Source organism: Megascapheus bottae, chromosome 2 (genome assembly GCF_031878675.1).
Source record: "Megascapheus bottae isolate mThoBot1 chromosome 2, mThoBot2.hap1, whole genome shotgun sequence".
Taxonomy (NCBI): Eukaryota; Metazoa; Chordata; class Mammalia; order Rodentia; family Geomyidae; genus Megascapheus; species Megascapheus bottae.
This window is the reverse complement of record NC_143510.1, coordinates 59,331,116-59,352,667: the sequence shown is the minus strand read 5'-3', so window position 1 is coordinate 59,352,667 and position 21,552 is coordinate 59,331,116. Positions and strand designations below refer to the sequence as shown.

Sequence of the window (21,552 nt, the reverse complement as noted above, 5' to 3'; positions counted from 1 at the left end):
CCTAATAATTCTACCCACCTCCCAGCTGTTGTAGTTTGTTCTTTGTGTTCTAGTTGGGAAGCTAACCTTGAGTCCAAACTAATGAATTGGTAAGAGTAGTGCAGTTGGGCTTTCCTAGAATCCTTCCCTTGTGCTAATGTTTCCTTTATTCTTGATGTCTCCATTACTCTTGATGACTTCTTATAACCTGTGAGAAGGGAGTGTAGTCTTGAGCAAGTTAGTATAAGTGGTTGCCTTTTCTTCAAAGGATATTCTAATTAAAGTTCCCTAGACTATGAAATGAATTTTAACAGTACATGTAAGAATGAAGCCGTTGCTTCCATTCTCAGCTATCAGTCAAGGCCTGGTGAAATCAGTATACTTATATGGAGTATGAGAAGCAACCAGTGCACACTGGCTGATTTACTTGTATCCTGAATGGCCTATCGACAAGAACCCTCATCTCAGGGGCCTCCTTAAACACCCTAGAATCCAGAAACTAAGAGATCACTCTTGCTACAGTTGAGGCCTCCAGGGTCCCAGCATTCAGTGTAACTACTCATTGTCAATACTGTTCTGGTTGTGAAACCATTTCTACTTATGTCCCCTTTTATTATACATATATCACTGCTGACATTACACATTAAGGCTTCTCTCCTCCCCCATCCCCAATCAACAAACATCACAGTAAACTCATATCTCTCTTGAATTATGTTTCTCTAGCTGCCTTCTAACAAGTAAGGAAGAAAGAACTGTTGAACAGTAAAATTCAGGGAAATTGTGCTCGTGGAGGAAGCATATAACTTTAGCATACCTCCTGCTTAAAAATGCAGGGTTCCCAACCCAGATGCCCCTCAGTTGATGAGTGGATCAACAATACGTGGTATTTATACACAATGGAATTCTATGCTGCTGTCAGAAAGAATGACATTGCCCCATTTGTAAGGAAATGGAAAGACTTAGAAAAAAATCATATTAAGTGAAGTAAGCCAGACTCAAAGGAACATAGGCCCAATAGTCTCCCTCAATTGTCATAATCAGTAGAAACCTTGGGCTCTCCTAGCAGAGATTTACAATAGAACAAAATCTAGATACTTATGTAAGGCCATATAGTAGGACGCTAAATGAAAGGACCTCCAGGATAAGGAAACAAAAGCCATATAATGAGTGATTGTTGTCCTTAATGTACTATGTTATCTCTCATCTCTTTTGCTAGCCCTTGGTTATCTCATATTGTTACAATATTTCATCTTGTTATCTGATATATTTTATATGTACTTAATTGGTTATTTGTAATTGGATAGGGAAAGGGGGAAAGCAAGAAGAGGGGCAGGGGTGAGGGGAGGGAAATGGGGACCATGTCATGAGAAAGGGTATCAGTGTTTGTGAAGTAATTCACCTTCTATCTGGTGAATATTAATTCTATTAATTACAATTTAAAAAAAGAAAGAAAGAAAAAATGCAGGGTTCCAGGCTTCATTTTCAGAAATTCTAATGCCATAGATCCAGGATGATTTAGGAAATCAATGTATTGTATTTGTCAATTATATCACATTTGAGAAACACCAAACTGTGGCAATACCTACTGCAGTTTCCCGTGGGTAGAATATGTGTTCATCATCAGGAACTTAGTTTCCTGGGCTTTCATAGCATTGCTTCAGTTCTTACAGCTCTAGCACTAGTGGCCATGGTGTAAATACTCCTGGTACATTTTCACTGATGGGTGCTCCAGGCATACTGGTATTTTATAAACACTGTTTGTTTGGAAATTGCAGAGTCTGTCATCCCAAGCAGTGGAACATTTCACGTGAAGCTCCCTAAGAAACACAATGTGGAACTTGGAATAACCATCAGCTGTAAGTAAAACTGGTTTCTTTGTAAATACTCATGTTTTGCCAGTCCTGGGCTTGAGCTCAGGGCCTGAGCACTGTTCTTGGACTTTCTCAAGACTAGACCTCTACCACTGGAGCTTCAGCACCACTTCTGGCTTTTTCTATGTATCTGGTAATAAGGAATTAAACGTGGGTCTTCGTGCATACTAGGCAAGCACTTTACCACTAGGCCAAACTCCCAGCCCCTGTAGATACACAATTTTTTTTTTTTGGCCAGTCCTGGTCCATGAACTCGGGGCCTGAGCACTGTCCTTGGGCTTTCTCAAAGCTAGAACTCTACCACTTGAGCCACAGCACCACTTCTGGCTTTTTTCTATGTAGGTGGTATCAAGGAATTGAACCTGGGTCCTTGTGCATGCTAGGCAAGCACTCTACCACTAGGCTAAACTCCCCGCCCATAGATACACAATTTTTTAACGCATTAGAAAGTTGTGTTGCCAAATGCTTCCCAGGTACAGAGAATGTTCTTAGGTGCCACTGCCCAGTTTCTGGGTAGTGGTACAGAACCATGTAGCCAGTCACTCTGTGAGCAGCCACTATCCTCGTAAAGAGGGCAAATGCCTTCGGCTCTCTCTGCTCTTACATATCTCTGTAAAGTGAAATAAGGATATCTACAAAATACAGGGTTGTTTTAAGTGTCAAAGAATACACTTATATACCTTGTTGAGTATGTAACAAGAGGTAAATAAATACTCAGAAAATTTCTCAGCCCGGTGTCCACAGCTCATGCCTGTTATCCTGGCTATTCTGGAGGCTAAGAACTGAGGACTGTGATTCAAAGCCAATATAGGAAGGAAAATCCAATAGACACTTATTTCCAAAAAGCTGGAAATAGAGGATTGGCTCAAGTGACAGAACATCAGCCTTGAGCACTTAAGATTGTTTGGCAAAAGCCAATCAAGAATGTAAGGCCCTGAGTTCAACCCCCAGTACCAGAAAAAGAAAAAGACAAAAAGATTTCTTATATACCTTCATTACTAACTAGCCAGGCAGAAAAACATGTATGTGTTCCATATACTTTAATATCCTAAAGATTAATTCTCCTGTTTAATGAATATAATAAAACAATACTTTAATAAAATCATATTAACTGATTTCTTAAGCTGTCTTTCCATGTGTCTGCTGTACATCTGTAACACATTTCACAAGACTAAAACAGTTTTGCTTACTAGGGTAAATTCCTGAATTCCTTCAAGGTACAGGATATTCAGATAACCAATCCAAAAGGAAAAGCAGAGTATATAAATGTGTTTAATTTCTTTCCTTCCTCAGGCTCTAATTTTATAACTACTTTGGTAAGACAACTTTGAAAATTTCAGCCCTGATGGACTTTTATAGAATTGAGAATTACTTGTATTACTTGTGTGCTTTCAAAAGAGATAGACTTAAGTTAATCCATCAATACAAGAAAATGCATAAGGCCTCCAAGAGTCACTGGTTTCTAAGGTGCGGAGGACCAAGCTCGAGCTTGCTAATAAATGGCTCTTTGTCGCTTGCAAAAAAAAAAAAAAAGGAAAGAAAATGCATAAAGACCCAAGGACACACAGAGGGCAGGGCATGACCACAAAGTGGTCTCTTCAAGAAAGAATGAGGAGACCAGCTTAGAGCCTCCATGCACAGTATTTATGACAGTGATTCAAAGAAAAAGAAGTAAAAAGAATCTGTTTGGTAATATGAAATTAGGCCATCCAATTCAATTTAGATGAAATTAATTTACAACTAAAAAGCAATTTTGTTTATAGCTGATGTACCACACATACCTGCTGCACTAAAAGTAGTTGGTATTATCATAAGAATAAGAAAACCATATGTATGAGGGGCTTTATTTCCTACTCCTCCCCCAAGTGACCTACTGGGGGAGAAAAGGTAGGAAAATAAAGGAGATGTTAGACATTCCTGGCAGATTTTAGTTCTACTAAAGTTGCTTGTGCCTCAAATTAGGTCACTTGGCTCCTTAGAAAATTAACTGTGAAGCAAAGATGGCATGTCACTATTCCGACGACAGCTGTAGCTACCGAGATTAATGGAGCACATCAGAATTTACCATTCCAAGGCTGAAAGAGGTTTCTGCATTCCCCATCTAACTTTAAGACTGTTTTCATTCATTCTATTTTTTGCATTCTATTCACTGAATCATTCAGAATGAGCTACTACAGTAATGTCTCTTGATACTGGACATTGTTTAACCTTCCAGTGTATACAAGACCCTGTTTCTGCTTGTGTTCTTCTACTTTCACTTGATAAATATATTTTGAGTGTCTTAGCATGCCCTAAACCCTGCAATCCATCCTTCAATGCATGTCCTGTCCTTTGAGCTGTTTCCTAATGCAAGTGGGTGTTCTGAAGTCACCTCCTACTTAGAAGCTCTGTCACAAGTACTTCATTCTCAAATTTGACCTTTATTTGATTATTTTATATAACTTCTATTGTATCCATTATATATTATATATATTATGTATATCAACTCTTAAGAATTGATATAAATATATAATTTATTGTTTCCAAGAAATAAATATTTTGTGCTCTGTTTTTTTAAAAGAGATGGCTGGGATATAGCTCATGGCAAAGCGCTTACCTACCAAGGGCAACATCCTGATTCAATCTCCAGTCCCAAAAAAGAAAAGACAAAAAAGTGCAGTTAAAAAAAAGAGAAAGACATGGAAACAAGAGCTTAATTATAAGTGGTTGTTATTATTTATGTATTTTTTCTCTTTTCTCTTGTGTTGCCCTTGGTTAATCTCATAATGTTACAGTATCCCACTTTGTTACCTGGTATATTATAGAGATGTTTACTTGTTTATTTGAAATAGAAGGGGGAAAAATGAGGAGAGGGGCAGGGGAAGGGAAATGGGGACAAAAACATAAGAAGGGATATCAATGTGTGAGAAGTAATGCACCCTCTGTCTAGTGAATATAACTGTAATTCCCTCTATGCATTGGAATAAAAAATTATAAAAGAAAAGAAAGATAGAGATTTATAAGCCTAATCTTTATGAGATGTCATATCTGCATGACTACAAAATATTTGTTGGATTCACACATGCAATCATTTAAAATCATGCTTTATGATGGTATTTTCATATGCAGTAAACATTACTTCCACATCTGATATTATTCCCAGTAATGGCAACAACCCAAAACAAGAATGGCTTGCATTTTACCCAGCGCTAGACAAATGCTATTCACAGCAGCTGAAGTGCCATGCTTCTTCTAGATGGAGGAGTGGTGTCTAAGTTTGTCACACACACTTGTCAGCTCTTTCAGAGCTACAGCGGCATTTATACAACTAATCATCATCCTGTCTCCTTGTGGAAAATACTCATATTTTGCCAGTCACAAAAGCAAAATTTGCTATAAAAGAAGAAAAAATTTCCATGCTCCATTTTTATGGCTAAGATAATACATTCCTGAAGGCTTACACAATTCCAGGCACATGTAACAGGCACTCACTTAATACCTGTACTTGGGTGTCATGCCATGAGGAATCTTGATCAGCAAACAATGTTCTGCTAAGCACCCTGCCCTTCAGGAGATGAACTTTTAAAGGAGATGATAGATACAGATGTTTTGCAAAGTCGGTTGTACGTAGGAAGAACATGGTACCCAGTGACAGGCAAAATGTATGTCCTAAAATTGTATCTATTGGCTCTGCGTTTTAGAGACCTAGATTTTTTTTTGGCCTAGATCATGTGTTTCCATGTTTTTACAGCAGCAGCAAGAACATTTTGGTTAACAAGCCCACACTATACTCACTGTCTCTTAGAAATAGAACAAAAATGAGTGGATGTTTGCTAGCTTGCACGAGCGCCTATGTATAAATGAACTATAAGTAGAAGAGGCGATGCCTTTTTTCTCCTTTCCTTTTTCTCCCACTTTATTCTGTTTGACTAAAATAAATCTTGCTAAATCATATGAGAAAAATAAAAAGGCAATTGCGTGGACTGCAGAAGGCTTGCCTTGTAAATGTTCAAGTGGGACAATTCAAAGCCCAGAATGTCTTGCTGCCTGACTGCCTTGCCCTTTTTACCCCAGTTTCCTCATCTATAGTATGCATATTTTCTCTTGCATGGGACTGTTGAAAAGATTAAATGATAACGTTAATGGGTACAAAAAATCTAGAATGCATTCTGAACCTAAAGAATGTTAGTGTGATGCCCATTAGTGACTTTTACGAAGACTCTTGCAAACTATTTTAAGCATAGATATAGATGACAGAATCTAGAGTCCAGGGCCCAGGGCTGACCACTGGTGTCTCATACTTGTACTCCCAGCTTTTCAAGGCTGAGATCTGAAGGATCGCAGTTCGAAGCCCATGGAGGTTAAAAAAAAAATCTGTGATTCTTGGCCTCCAAAAGAACCATCAAAATGGAAGACTAACTGCATGACCTAACTGCTAGAGCACCAGTCTAGTAAGATAGCTAAGCAAGTGAAAGGTACCAAAACCCTGTACCAAAAATTAAAAAAAAATCTAGTGTCAACTATAGTCATATCACTTAGAAATCCAGAGAACCTCTTTTCAAACACAAGCACTGCAATGTTATTTACTGTAAATGTTATTTGTACTGTAATACTATCTTCACTCTGCACAAAATCTTTTTTCTTCTTCACCTTGTTAAAAACAAAAACAAAACCTCTGAGTACCAAGAAATAGTCCTCCATCATAAGAAGTGCTCATATTATCAAAGCCATTAGAGTATACTCTCTAGACCTAATTGCCTGAGAAATGAGCCCTTCTGATTTTGGAGATGGTGAACAATTTTAGACTAATTTTCTGAGGTTCCTGATGAAACATTTGCAGTACATTAACATCAGACATTAATTTATTGATGTTATTGCTATAATATGGAGTGATTTATTATAGCAAATAAAGTGGAACAACCTAGCAGAAGGATTCAGCTGAGACAAGAAGCCACATCCAGTGCCCTCATACTCATGGAAGCCAGGAATCAGCTCTTCCAGCACAACCCCCTGCCTTCCAAGTCAGAAATGCTTAGTTATGTCTGCTGTGTAGAATTGTCAGTAAAGTCTTTTTGACATCAGTGATGGCTTTGAACCTTTCATTTACAGGTATTTGTATTATATGTGCAGGGCATGGCACTGTGTGATTTTATGTGTTTTCTTATTTAATTCTCAAAGCATCTTGTTAACATCTCTCCCCATGTTACAGAGAGGTCAGTGCAGATCAGCTGTGTAAACTTCCAAAGAGCTAACTTCCTTCTGCAGATTCTGTTTTCATGTTTTGTCAGTCTCATGTCAACATGCAAATGACTGAAATAGGACTGTGTACATGGTGGAATATTGTACAGCCATTAAAATGTTTACAGTGGGAAAGAATAGAATATATGTTTTTGCTAATCTTGCCATAGAAACTTTCCTTACTATTCAATTTCAAATTAAACACCTTGTTTTACTTGCCATATGTTAGATGTATGGCTACAATTCAATTAAAGTTTAAAGAGGGAGATAGAGAGAGTAAGGATCTCTCCAATGTAGTCTGGAGATTTCATCAGATTCTTTGAGCCAAATACATTGACAGAAAACTAAGTTCAAAAAATGACTTAATACTATAGAAAATTCTTGAACTTTTTTGTGGATTCCATTTAACTTGCTTTGAAATTCAGAAGGTTTAACATTTACTCAAATACAAAAAAGTTATTCAGTACCGATCATTATAGTCTATCTTATCTGACAACTGTTTTTCTCCAGTAAATGTCCATTCTCTCTACTCTGTTGGTATTAGTACTTAAATTCTTAGCCACAATAATAAGACATGAGAAGAAAGGGGATATAAATTGAAAGTGAATTGTGGATACTATGATCTTATTCTTGAAAGACCCTGAAGACTCCACCAAAAACGAGATCTGATCAATATTCTCAGCAAAGAAACTGAATACAGTGGCCAACTCACATACTGCATAGCTTTTCTATACATTAGTTACAAACTTTCCAAGAAGGAAATCAAGAAAATTATCCCATGCACAATAGCATCAGAGAATAAACCTAAATAAAGAGGCAAAATACCTCTACAATAAAAAGTATAGGGGCCGGGAGTTTGGCCTAGTGGTAGAATGCTTGCCTATCATGCACAAAGACCGGGTTTGATTCCTCAGTACCACATACATTGAAAAAAGCTGGAAGTGGTGCTGAGGCTCAAGTGGTAGAGTGCTAAGCCTTGAGAAAGTCCAAGAACAGTGCTCAAGCCCTGAGCCCAAGCCCAGGACTGGCAATAGAACACTAAAGACAGAAATTGAAGACACTGTAGAAGATGGAAAGATTTCCTATGTTCATGGACCAGCAAGATCAATAAGATCAATATTATGAAAACGACTGCTACCAAAAGAAATCATTCAATGCAATTCTATCATAATAACAGTGGCATTCTTCAAACAAATAAGAAATTCCTATTTTTTGCTCCCAGCCCTTCTCTATTTTTTTATTTTTCTTCTGTAATTTAATTTTGTCAATATTATGTACAGAGGGGTTACAGTTACAGGCAAAAGATATTGAGTACATTTCTTGTTGAATATTTTTACCTCCCCTTGTTTTCCTCCCACTTTCCCTCCAAGTTCATTTCCAACCTAGTGTCCTGTGAGTATCACTGTTACATTGGTTCACCCTTTGCCCTCTGTCTCACCATTTTGTTATTCTCCTTCCCTTCCCCAATTCAGATAAGCAAGATATGGGGCACCAAAAATCAAGTACAGTGGCAATAGTAAATGCAATAGATCGTGAATGGCTAAAGCAATCCTGAGCAAAAGAGAGTAATGCTGAATGAATTATAATACCATTGTTCAAATTATACTATAGAACTATAGTAACATAACAGCTTGATACTGGCACAGGACCAGTAGAAAAGAAAAGAAGACTAGAATTAAGTTCACGGGCAATAGCCATATGATTATCGACAGTGTTTCCAAAAGCATATATTGGTGAAAACAAGAGGACGTAACAACCCTAAACATAAATGCACTGAATGCTGGCACTCCCAACTTCATCAAGCAAATACCAAATGACCTAAAATCATATGTAGATCCAGTTGGCAACTTCAGCATTACCACACTGTTATCAGCATTAACACACCATTATCATCTTTGGATTAATTACCTGGACAAAAACTCAGCCAAGAAACCTCATAACCTGATAACTGCATTGACATGCTAGACCTGACAGACATCTACAGAATATTCCACCCAGCAGTGCCACAATATACATTCTTCTCAACAGTCGATGGAGAATTCTACAAAATAGATCATATCCTAGGTCACAAAGTAAATACCTGAAAATTCAAGGGAATTGAAATTACCCCTATGCCCTATCAGACCACAATGCTGATCCACTTCCAAAAAGTGAAACTAGATCCTTAATATATCACCTTGCACAAGCATCAATTCAAAATGGATCCAAGAAATTTACATAAGACATGACACTGTTATAGGAAGAAGTAAGAGAAACATTAGAGTTCCTTCAAACACAGAGAAACTTTCTGAGTAAAGATCCCAAAGCACAATAAATCAACGACTTGAAAATGGGATTACATCAAACTTAAAAGATTTTTTACAAGAAAGGACATAGCCAATAAGCCACAAAGCCTACAGAATGGGAATACTTTTGCCAGCTGTACATCAGGCAAGGGCCTAGTATCCAGAATATACACAGAACTTTGAAAAACACACAAAGAACTAACAACCCAATGACCTAAAGAGAGATTTCTCAGAAGAAGACATAAAAGTGACACATGAATAATGTGCTTAATGTCTCTGGCCATAGAGGAAATACAAATCAAAACAACATTGTGATTCTAGCTCACCCCAGTTAGAACGAAAGCAATAACAGACACTGGTGAGGGTGTGGTATAAAGGAACCCTCATTGCATTGTTGGTGGGAATATAAGCTTGTTAAACTGATCTGCAAAGCAATATTAAGATTCCTCAAAAAAAAAAAACCTACATGTACCATGACCCAGCATTTATCCATTTATCCTGAGCATTTATCCAAAAGATCACAAATCAGGTTACACTAAAGCCACCAGCACAAACATGTTTATTGCAGCACTACTCACCATAGCCAAGATATGAAATCAGCCCTGATGCCCCTTAATGGGTGAGTGGATCAAGAAAATGTGTTATATATACACAATGGAATTGTACTTATTTAGAAAGATTGATATTGTAGCGTTTTGTTTTTTAAAAAAGAAAGAGGGAAGATTTGGAAAAATTTATAGTAGGTGAAGTATGTCAGACCCAGAGAAACAAATATTGAAGTTTTACTTATGTAGAAGCTAGAATTATCCTATAAACCTATAAGTAAATGGGGTGAGTTCTTTGCAAGTAGTTACAACTATATTAACTGAAATATGGTTGATTCAAGGAAGAACTTAAATAGTGTAATTCTTTAGAAAGTCAAAGTCAAAGCCCAAAAAAATAAGCACTAGCAGATGCGTGGGACCAAGGCAATAGGGGTAGATGGATGAAGATGAAAAGCAGGTGAGAATGCAGTCAATAATTCAATGTATATTTTTGAGAAAACTGAGAAAAGTGAAGGGAAGAGTGGCTCAGGAAGGGTGGGTCAGAATGCTGAAAGGATGACTCCTATCAACTTGCCTTGCATTCATAAACTGTTATGTTAAATGGCAAATTACAATATTTATGTATTTTCATATATATGCATATATATACATGAGAAAAGACAAGTTCACTTACAATGATGCAGAATTGTATAAAAGAACTAGGTTACTTTCACCTTATACAAAAATCAATTCAAATGTAATATATGGAACTTTAAAACTGCTGCAGGAAAACATAAGAAGATAGAGATGCAGTTGGTAGAAGTTGTTGATCAGAAGGCAACAAGTTTCTGACTAGGATGCAATTACTTAGGAAACAGGAATGAGAAGTGACAATTAGGATTATATCAAATTGAAAAGCTTCTGAGTACCAAAGGAAAAAATTGCAAGAAGAATGTAAGAAAATCTTGACTGACTATCTGATAAGGAATATGTGTGCATCTCTTATTCACAACAGAGTACTGTCCAGTCATAAAGAGGAATGAATGTGTATCATTTGCAGGAAAATGGATGGAACTGGAAATCATGTTAACAAATCATTTCAATGAAGCATATAATTTGTAAAGCAAAGGAAACATTTAAGTCCTATATAATATTTTCTCAATTTAGCAAAATACGGTGCAAGTTCATTGACATATATTAGAGTGATATTTTCTGATGACAAAAAAGTTTTTATTTTTGTGACCTATCCCCAGGCCTATTTAAACTTTGGACACATAATAACAGTAAAATGGTAGACATTTCAGTTTCACCATAGAAATTATATCAAATCATTGAATGAAGGTTTAAATAAATTAATTGCATTGAATGGCATGCTTTGCACACTTTGATGACAGCTCATTAACTAATTTAGATAGTAGGCCAGGAGTATGTGTGTTTGCTTTTTTTTTAAATGTTGTATTGAAGTATTGGACCATCTGTTCTGTGCATAAACATTTTCCTGGGATTTAAATGGGATTATGGAATATGATATGGTTTTATGATTATTATGGGGTGAGCAGAATGCTGTGATAAAATCTTACTTTAGGGGCCTTTTAATGATGTCTATAAGAGAATCAATCCAGGCTTCAGGTTGGCAAAACATCTCATCTCAGACTCAGAGCAATGGGTTTTATCATTTTTTATTTATACAATTGTTTTTTTTATATCTGGCTAAGTTTCCATATCAAACTCTTAAATTAGATGAAACTTTATAAATCAATTTGACTTTTTGTACTTATACAGACTATAATTCATTTGCTGAAGTATGTCAGCTCATTTCTAATTGATTTTCACTCATCTCAAATGGAAATACTCCTTTAAAAGTTTAGAAAATCCCCATTGTCCACTGTACAGAATAATGATTTTATCTATGTTTAACGAACATTACCTGTTCATATTTAGAATATTAAAATATAGACTAGAAATAGTATTTATTACAGTCAATAAAATGAAATAATTGCATCCCAGAACATTTCAGGGCTTTCTAGATATAAATTTATGACCAGAACTTAAAGATTCACAGCTCATCTGTCAAAGAATTTTTTTCCTGAAAAAAAAAAATTCTTCCTGGATGAATCTCTGTCTGGTTTGGGGATGAGGGTTATACTGGCTTCATAGAATGAGTTTGGTAAAGAGCCTTCATTTTCAATTTCGTTGAAGAGCTTGAGGAGTATTGGTGTGAGCTCTGCTTTGAAGACCTTGTAGAATTCAGCTGTGAATCCATCTGGCCCTGGGCTTTTCTTGGGTGGAAGTTCTCTAATTGCCATTTCTATTTCAGAGCTTGAAATAGGCCTGTTGAGTTGGGTTAGTTGTTCTTGGTTCAGTGTGGGTATGTTAATATTGGCTAGAAATTCATTCTTTTCTTCTAGATTCTCAAATTTGTTGGCGAAAAGGTTTGAGAAGTATTCCTTCATGATGCTCTGGATCTTGGTAATTTCTGTCGTGATATTACCATTTTCGTCTGTGATTTTGTTTATTTCGGTATGCTCCCTTCTTTTTTGGTAATATTTGCTAAGGATCTGTCAATTTTGTTAATATTTTTTCAGAGAACCAACTCCTTGTTTTGTTGATTCTTTCTATAGTTTTTCTGGATTCCAATTCATTTAATTCTGCTTTGATTTTAATAATTTGCTTCCTTCTACTGGGGTTAGGGTTGGTTTGTTGCTCTTTTTCCAGGGGGTTAAGGTGACACATTAAATTGTTGGTTTGCGATTTTTCCAATTTGTTATTGTAGGCACTCAGAGCTATAAATTTTCCTCTGAGTACTATCTTTACTGTGTCCCAAAGGAGCTAGTATTTTGTGTGCTCCTTTTTGTTAAATTTCATAAACTGTTGGATTTCTGTTCAGATCTCCTTGATGACCCATTGGTGATCCAAAAATGTGTTGTTCAATCTCCATGAGTTACAGGGTTTTCGTTGGTGGAGATGGGTGCTCAGTTCTAATTTGATGCCTTTGTGGTCTGAGAGAGTGCTGGGAATAATTTCAGTGTTTATGAATCTGCCCAGGTTTGTTTTATGCCCTAAAATGTGGTCTATTTTGGAAAATGTTCCATGTGTTGCTGAAAAAAACATATATTGTGTTGTTTCTGGGTGGAATAATCTGCAGATGTCTAGGTGGTCTATACAGTTGTTCAATTCTAAGACTTCTATGTTGAGTTTTTGCCTGGTTGATCTGTCCATAGGTGAGAGTGGTGTGTTAAAGTCACCAACAATCAGTGTGTTTCGATCTATGTATAGTTTCAGTGAAAGTAAAGTTTGATTGATGAAGTTCAGAGCTCCGGGATTGGGTGTGTAGATATTTAGGATGGTTATGTCCTCCCGGAGGAAAGATCCCTTTAGTAGTATGTAGTAACCTTCTTTGTCTTTTCTCACTAATTTTAGTGTGAAGTCTCTTTTATCTGCTATGAGGATGGCAAATTCAGCCTGTTTATGGGGGCGCTTAGCTTGATAAACTTTCTTCCAACCTCTCACTTTCAAAAAATGTTTGTTTTGGGGGACAAGATGTGTCTCTTGAAGACAGCAGAACAATGGATCTTGCTTTTTGATCCAACTAGATAGTCTATTTTGAGAGTCAGGATTGAGAAATATTTATTAGCTCCTGCCATTTGTAAAAGCTTTCATTAGGGCCTGTGTTTTGACAGTTCTTGTGGTACTTAGATGGTATGATTTTTAGGTGCTATTTCTTTCTCTGTATTACATTTGTGTTGGTTTTGTTTTATTTATTTTTTTGCCAGTCCTGGGCTTGAGCTCAGGGCTTGAGCACTGTCCTTGGACTTTCTCAAGGCCAGCACTCTACAACTTGAGCCTCAGCACCACTTCCAGCTTTTTGCTATGTATGTGGGGTACCGAGGAATCGAACCTGGGTCTTCGTGTATGCTAGGCAAGCATTCTACCACTAGGCCAAATTCCCAGCCCCCTTGTGTTGGTTTTCTATGTGTAGAACATCTTTGAGAATTTTCTGTAATGTTGGTTTGGTTGCTACATAATGTTGCAGCTTTTCCCTGGAATGGAATGTTTTTATTATTCCCTCAGTCATGAATGAGAGCTTAGCTGGGTACAGTATTCTTGGTTGGTAGTTATTTGACTTAAGGGCATGCCATATATCCTTCTAATCTCTTCTTGCTTGCATTGTCTCTGCTAAGAAATCTGGTGTTATTCTGATTGGGTTGCCCTTGTAGGTGATTGTTCTCTTCTCCCTGGCTGCTTTTAGGATCCATTCTTTGGTCTCTATCAGTCCTGTTCGGATTATAATGTGGCAGTGGGATGTGCTTTTCTGGTCAGATCTGTTTGGAGTTCTAACAGCTTCTTGTATGGGGATGGGCCTGCCCTTCTGGATATTTGGGAAGTTCTCTGAGATGATTCCCTGAAGTATATTTCTAATACCATTGACCTCTTTCTCCAGACCCTCCTCAATACCAATTAGCCTTAAATTAGAGACCCATTTCTTTGATGAACATTGATGCAAAACTTCTCAACAAAATACTGGCCAACCATCTACAACAACTCATCAAAAAAATTATATACTATGATCAAACAGGATTCATCACAGGGAGGCAAAGCTGGTTCAACGTATGCAAATCAATTAATATAATTCAACACATCCATAGGTCCAAGGACAAAAATCACATGATTTTCTCAATAGATGCAGAAAAGGCATTTGACAACACCTCTTTATGTTAAAAGCACTAGAGAAACTAGGAATCCATGGAACAGTCCTCAGTATAATAAAGGCTGTGTACAACAAACCCACAGCTAGTATTATACTTAATGGTGAAAAGCTAAAGCCATTCCCTCTAAAATCAGAGCCAGAGCAATAAGGCAAGAAGCAAGCATAAAGGGGATCCAAATAGGGAAAGAGGAAGTAAAACTTTCCCCCATTGCAGATGACATGATTCTGTATTTAAAGAATCCTATAGACTCCACTCCCAATCTCCTTGAGCTGATTCAAAACTTTGGAAAGGTAGCAGGGTATAAAATTAACCCTCAAAAATCAACTGCCTTCCTCTACGCCCACAGTGAGAGCAATGAGGCAACAATCAGGAAAGCAACTCCTTTTGCAATAGCCTCAAAGAAAATAAAGTACCTAGGCATTATCTTAACTAAGAATGTAAAGGACCTTTTTAATGAAAACTTTAAAACCCTGAAAAAGGAAATTAAAGCAGAACTGAGGAAATGGAAAAATCTCCCATGCTCCTGGATTGGAAGAATCAACATCGTGAAAATGACAATCTTGCCAAGGGCTATCTACAAATTCAATGCAATACCCATCAATATCCCAATGTCATTCTTTAAAGAAATAGAAGAGGCAATCCAAAATTTCATATGGAATAATAAAAGACCCGTATAGCAAAAACACTTCTTACCAGAAAGAACAGTGCAGGAGGAATTTCAATACCAAACTTGAGACTCTATTACAGAGCTATAATTATCAAAACAGCTTGGTACTGGCACAACAACAGGCCTGAAGACCAATGGAATAGAACTGAGGACCCAGATATTCAACCACAGACCTATGGCCACCTAATCTTTGATAAGGGAGCCAAAAAAATAGAATGGAAGAAAGACAGCCTCTTCAGCAAATGGTGCTGGCAGAACTGGTTAAGCACCTGCAGAAAACTAAACTTGGATCCTTCTTTGTCACCTTACACTAGAATTAACTCCAAATGGATCAAAGACCTGGAGGTAAAAACCGACACACTGAAAACTTCACAAGAAGAAATAGGAGACACACTAGGCCTCTTTGGCACAGGTCGAAACTTTCCCAATAACGACCAAGAATCACAACAAATCAGAGAAAGGCTGGATAAGTGGGACTGCATTAAACTGCAGAGCTTCTGTAGGGAAAAGGACATAGCTAGTAAATTAATTAGGAAGCCTACAGAACAGGAGAAGATCTTCACTAACCATACAACGGACAAAAGCCCCATATCTAAAATATATCAACAGCTCAAAAAATTGAATCCCTCCAAAACTAATCTCCAAAGTAACAACCATCCCATTAAAAGATGGGCCTATGTGTTATCTCTCATCTCTTTTGCCATTCCTTGGTTATCTCATATTGTTACAATATTTCACCTTGTTATCTGATATATTTTCTATGTGCTTAATTGGTTATTTGAAATTGGGATAGGGAAGGGGGAAATCAAGATAAGCGGGGGGAGAGTGGGTGGGAAATGGGGACCATGTCCTGAGAAAGGGTATCAATGTTTGTGAAGTTATGCACCTTTTATCTGGTGAATATAATGTAACCCTTCTCTTAATCACAATAAAAAATCTTTAAAAAATAATAAAATATAAAAATAAAATAAAATTTATTTGCTTATAAAAAAATGGAGGTGGAGAGAGGTAAATGGGGACCAAGACATAAGAAAGGGAGGGTATCAATGTATGTGAATTAATGCACCTTCTATCTGGCAAATATAATATAACCCTTCTATTAATTACAATAAAAATATATGAAAAAAAAAGATGGGCCAAAGACTTAAAGAGAGTCTTCTCTGAAGAAGAAACAAAAATGGCCTATAGACACATGAAGAAATGCTCGACATCTCTGGTCATAAAAGAAATGCAAATCAAAACAACTGTAGGATTCCACCTCACTCCAGTTAGAATGGCCAGGATCAAGAAAACTAATAACAACAAATGCTGGAGGGGATGTAGCCAGGAGGGATCACTACTACACTGTTGGTGGGAGTGCAGACCCGTTCAACCACTATGGAAAGCAGTATGGCAGTTTCTCAAAAGACTAAACAGAGAACTCCCCTATGACCCAGCAATTCTACTACTTGGCATTTACTCAAATGTCCAGAAACAAGGACATACTAAAACCACTAGCACTATGATGTTCATTGCAGCACTATTTACCATAATAAAAATATGGAACCAACCCAGATATCCCTCAGTTGATGAGTGGATCAACAAGATGTGGTATGTGTACACAATGGAATTCTATGCTGCTGTCAGAAAGAATGACATTGCCCCATTTGTTAGGAAATGGAAAGACTTAGAAAAAATCATATTAAGTGAAGTAAGCCAGACTCAAAGGAACATAGGCCCAAGAGTCTCCCTCATTTGTCAAATTCAGTGGAAACTTTGGGCTCTCCTAGCAGAAATTTACAATAGAACAAAATCTAGAGACATAAGGCCAAATAGTATGACACTAAATGTAAGGACCTCCAGGGTAAAGTAACAAAAGCCATATAATGAGTGATTGTTGTTCTTAATGTACTATGTTATCTCTTATCTCTTTTGCTATCCCTTGGTTATATCGTATTGTTACAATATTTCACCTTGTTATCTGATATATTTTATATTTGCTTAATTGGTTATTTGAAATTGGATAGGGAAGGGGGGAAATCAAGATAAGCGGGGGGAGGGTGGGAGGGAAATGGGGACCATGTCGTGAGAAAGGGTATCAATGTTTGTGAAGTAATGCTCCTTCTATCTGGTGAATACAATATAACCCTTCTATTAATTACAATAAAAATAAATAAATAAAAATTCTTCCTGGTACACTTAAGTGACATGGCATATTCCTATCAAGTGCATTACCTCTTTACTGGGAAGTAATGGCAAAAGGAGTGGGAACCAGAATCGTACTCTCTATCATCAAAGCTTTATCCAAACTCATTTTTATATTCTTCTGTTGAAATAGCAAATCCATTGGATACCCTCTTGACAATCACAGACTAATTAACAAATTTAAAGCCATGCACTGGTGGCTTGTGCTTGTAATCCTAAAGTCTAAAATCAGTCCAATCAGGAAAAGACCATCTTATTCTTACCTCCAAATAACCACCAAAGAGCCAGAATAGAGATGCAACTTAAGTGGTAGAGTACTACTAGCTTTGAGCAAAAAAAAACTAAGAAGCAGTGCCCAGGCCCTAGGTTCAAACCCCCAGCACTAACGTAAAAATAGATAAATGAATGTGAACTATTGCACCCCAATTGCCTTCTCAACTGCAATTTTAAATGACTTTGATGTACTATTTAAGTTTACAAATACTTTCATGAAAGTTTTGTTTACATACAAATTACCTGTAGTAACAGTAAATATAACTCCGTGTAACAATGCTGTTAATCCTGACTTCTCTATTCTCATTATTTCAGCACCATCCAGCAGAAAACCAGGTGACCCCCTTGTCATTTCAGATATTAAGAAAGGGAGTGTGGCACACAGGTAAGACAAATGTGTTTTCTAGTACACTCCAAAGTATTTCTTCATGAAAGCAGAAGTGATCTCAAGAAAGATGTTGTTAATATATCATAGCCTCTATTCTCTTGTTTTCTAGGCAGCCATTGCTAGTCAATTATATTTTTTATCCGTAGTAGCAATGGCTACATAGATCTTTCATTCAATTTATTTCTGCAACCAGAGAAGACAATAATTAGCTGAAAATATTTTGAGGGTCAGCATGGATAATTCTTCACCATCTATCTCCATCTTTAATTTTCTAGCAAAAACACAGAAAGTAGGCAATTATAAGAAGCACCTCTCAAAGACACAGAGCTTATGGGGCACTTTTGTTAAATGATTCTCTTGTCCACCTTGGGGCAAGCAAATGTGCAAGTCTACTATTTTGCTTCTATATATCATCAAAATAAGGGAGTTGTTTGGGGTTTTTTGCCAGTCCTGGAGCTTGAACTCAGTGCCTGAACCCTGTCCTTAGGCTAGAGCTCTACCACTAGAGCCACAGCACCACTTTTAGGTTTTTCTATGTATCTGGTACAGAGGAATTGAACCCATGTCTTTGTGTATGCTAGGCAAGCACATTACCACTAGGCCAAATTACTGGCCCAGTTGACTCTTTTCATTTCACCCATAAAAATTCCTTTTTACCTGACTGACAAAAAGAAATAAAATAAAAATAAATAAAAGACTGGGTCACGGGCCGGGAGTTTGGCCTAGTGGTTAAAGTGCCTGCCTAGCATGCACGAAGACCCGGGTTCGATTCCTTGGTACCACATACATAGAAAAAAGCCGGAAGTGGTGCGGTGGCTCAAATGGTAGAGCTCTAGCCTTGAGAAAGTCCAAGGACAGTGCTCAAGCCCTGAGCCCAGGACTGGCAGAAAAAAAAAAAAAAAAAAGACTGGGTCAGGGCAGGGGATAAAAAGGATATTTATCAGCAAAGCATCATTTAAAAATAGTCAAAGCACTTCCTTTTAGCTAAAGATCACCATAATGCTGTTTTGTGCTGTCTCTTTAAATGGCCTACTTAATGTGTTCACCATGGGTTGTCTGTTTGTGTGTCTGCACTTCCTAACAGAACTGGGACCCTAGAACTTGGGGATAAACTGCTTGCCATAGATAACATACGGCTGGATAACTGTTCCATGGAAGATGCGGTCCAGATCCTCCAACAGTGCGAAGACCTGGTGAAGCTCAAAATCCGCAAAGATGAAGATAATTCAGGTATCCATGGCATCCTCTCTCCAGCCTGCTGCTCCTCACTGCCTATCTGTCATGAAGACAGGTGGCGACGTTTTACATGCAACAGCTGGCTAGGGACATTGAGGAAGGGTTTTACACAATTGAGTCTTCAAATTGTACATACAATGAGTTTTAAATCGTCGTTCTTTTAAGATTCTTTCATTGTGTGATCATAATTATATCAACGTGAGTTTAAGGATGAAAACCACATCACCACCTAACACAGCCCCTAATGCAGTAATAGTAGTTATCTATATTACATAATTATAATCATCAATCATCCTGAAATTTGCATTTTAATTTTATATTAGACACATTTTACCATTTTACAGCCCCCTAATGTCTTCCTTTCTTATTTCTAATTGTTTCATTGCATATAGTAGTATCTTGGTGTTTCTAATATATAGATATCTTTATTTAAATTTTCATTTTCTTTTGAATTATTTCCTCATGAAATATTTCTAAATGGTTGATTGCAGAGTCAGAATTTAAAGGAAACTTTTGTTGCATTTTGTGCTATGATGCTTCCCAAAAGATTTATATCCACTTGGGGAGTAACATAGACTCCAATAATAAGAAAATAGAGTAGATTCTGAATTCTCCACTGGTTTTGGAATCACCTGGAGAGCTTATGACTTAAGATTCTGTGTGACTTGAAATTCTGCAATTCTAACAAACTTTCAGTGATGCCAAGGGCAAAACCTTTAGTAGCCAAGCAAAAGAAGCCCTTTGATTTGATTATAGTAAGAATCTGAAGCTGTCTGGGAAGAGGTGCTGTGGCTCAAGTGGTAGAGCAATAGCCTTGCTCTTAAGAGCTTAGGGACAGTGCACAGGCCCAGAGTTCGAGACCCACAACCAACCAAAAAAAAAAAAAGGATCTGAAACTATTTGGAAAAAGTCCATTGATTGAAAGAGTTAGATAACATGGGAGATCACAGAAAGTGATAAGATTTAAGCAGTCTCACCAGTGCTCAAAATTCTAAGTTTAAAACTTTTAGCTGTGAGCCTCTGGAGAAGTGGTACAGTTGAGATAAAATGGCTCAGAGGAAATATTTCCATTACAAAAATGCACAGGAGCATAGAAAGGAGGAATGGGAGCAAAACCTAACAGGAAAAACAATACATTCTGTCCACTCTCTGGGTTAGGCCAACTCCAAAGGGCTTGAGGAACTCTTGCTCTGCAGTAGCCTACAGGGCCTTCCTCCTGGGCTGGCTTGGCTTGCTGCTCTGACCATCCACACAGATGGTCCATGTTCCTGGCATTTTTCACTTCACAGATCTCCACTGCAGCTTTGGCTTTACCCTCACAGCTTCATGTATCATCCTCTCATGCTGCCCAGCTACGCCCTGGTGAAAATCCGCATGCTCTTATAATGCTTGGGTTGTAACTGACTGCAAAACCAATATCACATCGCCAACTCTGAGGACTGTACCCAGCTCAAACAGTAGCCAGACCCACCTGGACCATGACAGCAGTAGCTTCTGACTACCTAGATGGCAGAACTTGGAGAAATACTTCTCTAAATGGCTCAGAACATGCTCGGTATCCTGAAGCACCTTCTTAAAGAAAGATGTTTGAGCCTGCCTTTAGTAAAATGCATCTGTGAGATGCCCTCAAAACATCACTATTATCCCTGATATAAAGTTTTTGGCTTAAAAAAAATACTAGTATCTTCACCAACCATACATTCCTTGGTTTCAAGTTCAACTGGATTATTTTTTCTGGTCAAACTGCAAATTTTCCTAATCTTTCTGCTCTGCTTTTATTATTCCTTTTGATTGTAACTGTAAACCTACTTAAAAACAGCCACCCTCTTCCCCACATGCCACAGTCTAAATGCTGGTCCGTCTTGAAATGTCCTCTAATAGCTTAAGTAGTACATCAGCATTAAATGCAAACCACTATAGTCTCAGGACATGAACAAAACGTAGACAAGTTTGGGGGCAAAATACACTGTGAATGACCTCTAATCCAGTCCCAAAGAGAGTGCTCTCATCCATCCACATTCCTTTGTTGCATTCTGGTCTTCTAAGATCCCCTCATAATCATCCATTAGGTTCAGCTGACAGCATTCTAAATTCTTTTTTAGCTTGAAACTTCCAAATCTTTCAAATTCCTCCATAAAACATTTAGAAAGACCTCAAAATGACCCTACTTCTTGATGTCAGTTTTCTGTGTTAGCTTTTTGCCACTGTCACAAAATTCT

At 37.4% G+C, this 21,552-nt stretch overlaps 1 protein-coding gene across 8 annotated transcripts in view; it reads left to right on the top strand.

Moving 5' to 3' along the window:
* Positions 1–21,552, top strand: part of Grip1 (glutamate receptor interacting protein 1) — a 615,745-nt gene that overhangs the window by 544,742 nt on the left and 49,451 nt on the right. For all 8 annotated transcript variants that reach the window (XM_090328055.1, XM_090328040.1, XM_090328060.1 and 5 more), the window contains 3 exons: positions 1,755–1,835; positions 18,025–18,094; positions 19,182–19,327. In XM_090328055.1, the coding sequence (XP_090184181.1) occupies positions 1,755–1,835; positions 18,025–18,094; positions 19,182–19,327 (297 nt within the window). The remainder of the gene's footprint in view (positions 1–1,754; positions 1,836–18,024; positions 18,095–19,181; positions 19,328–21,552) is intronic.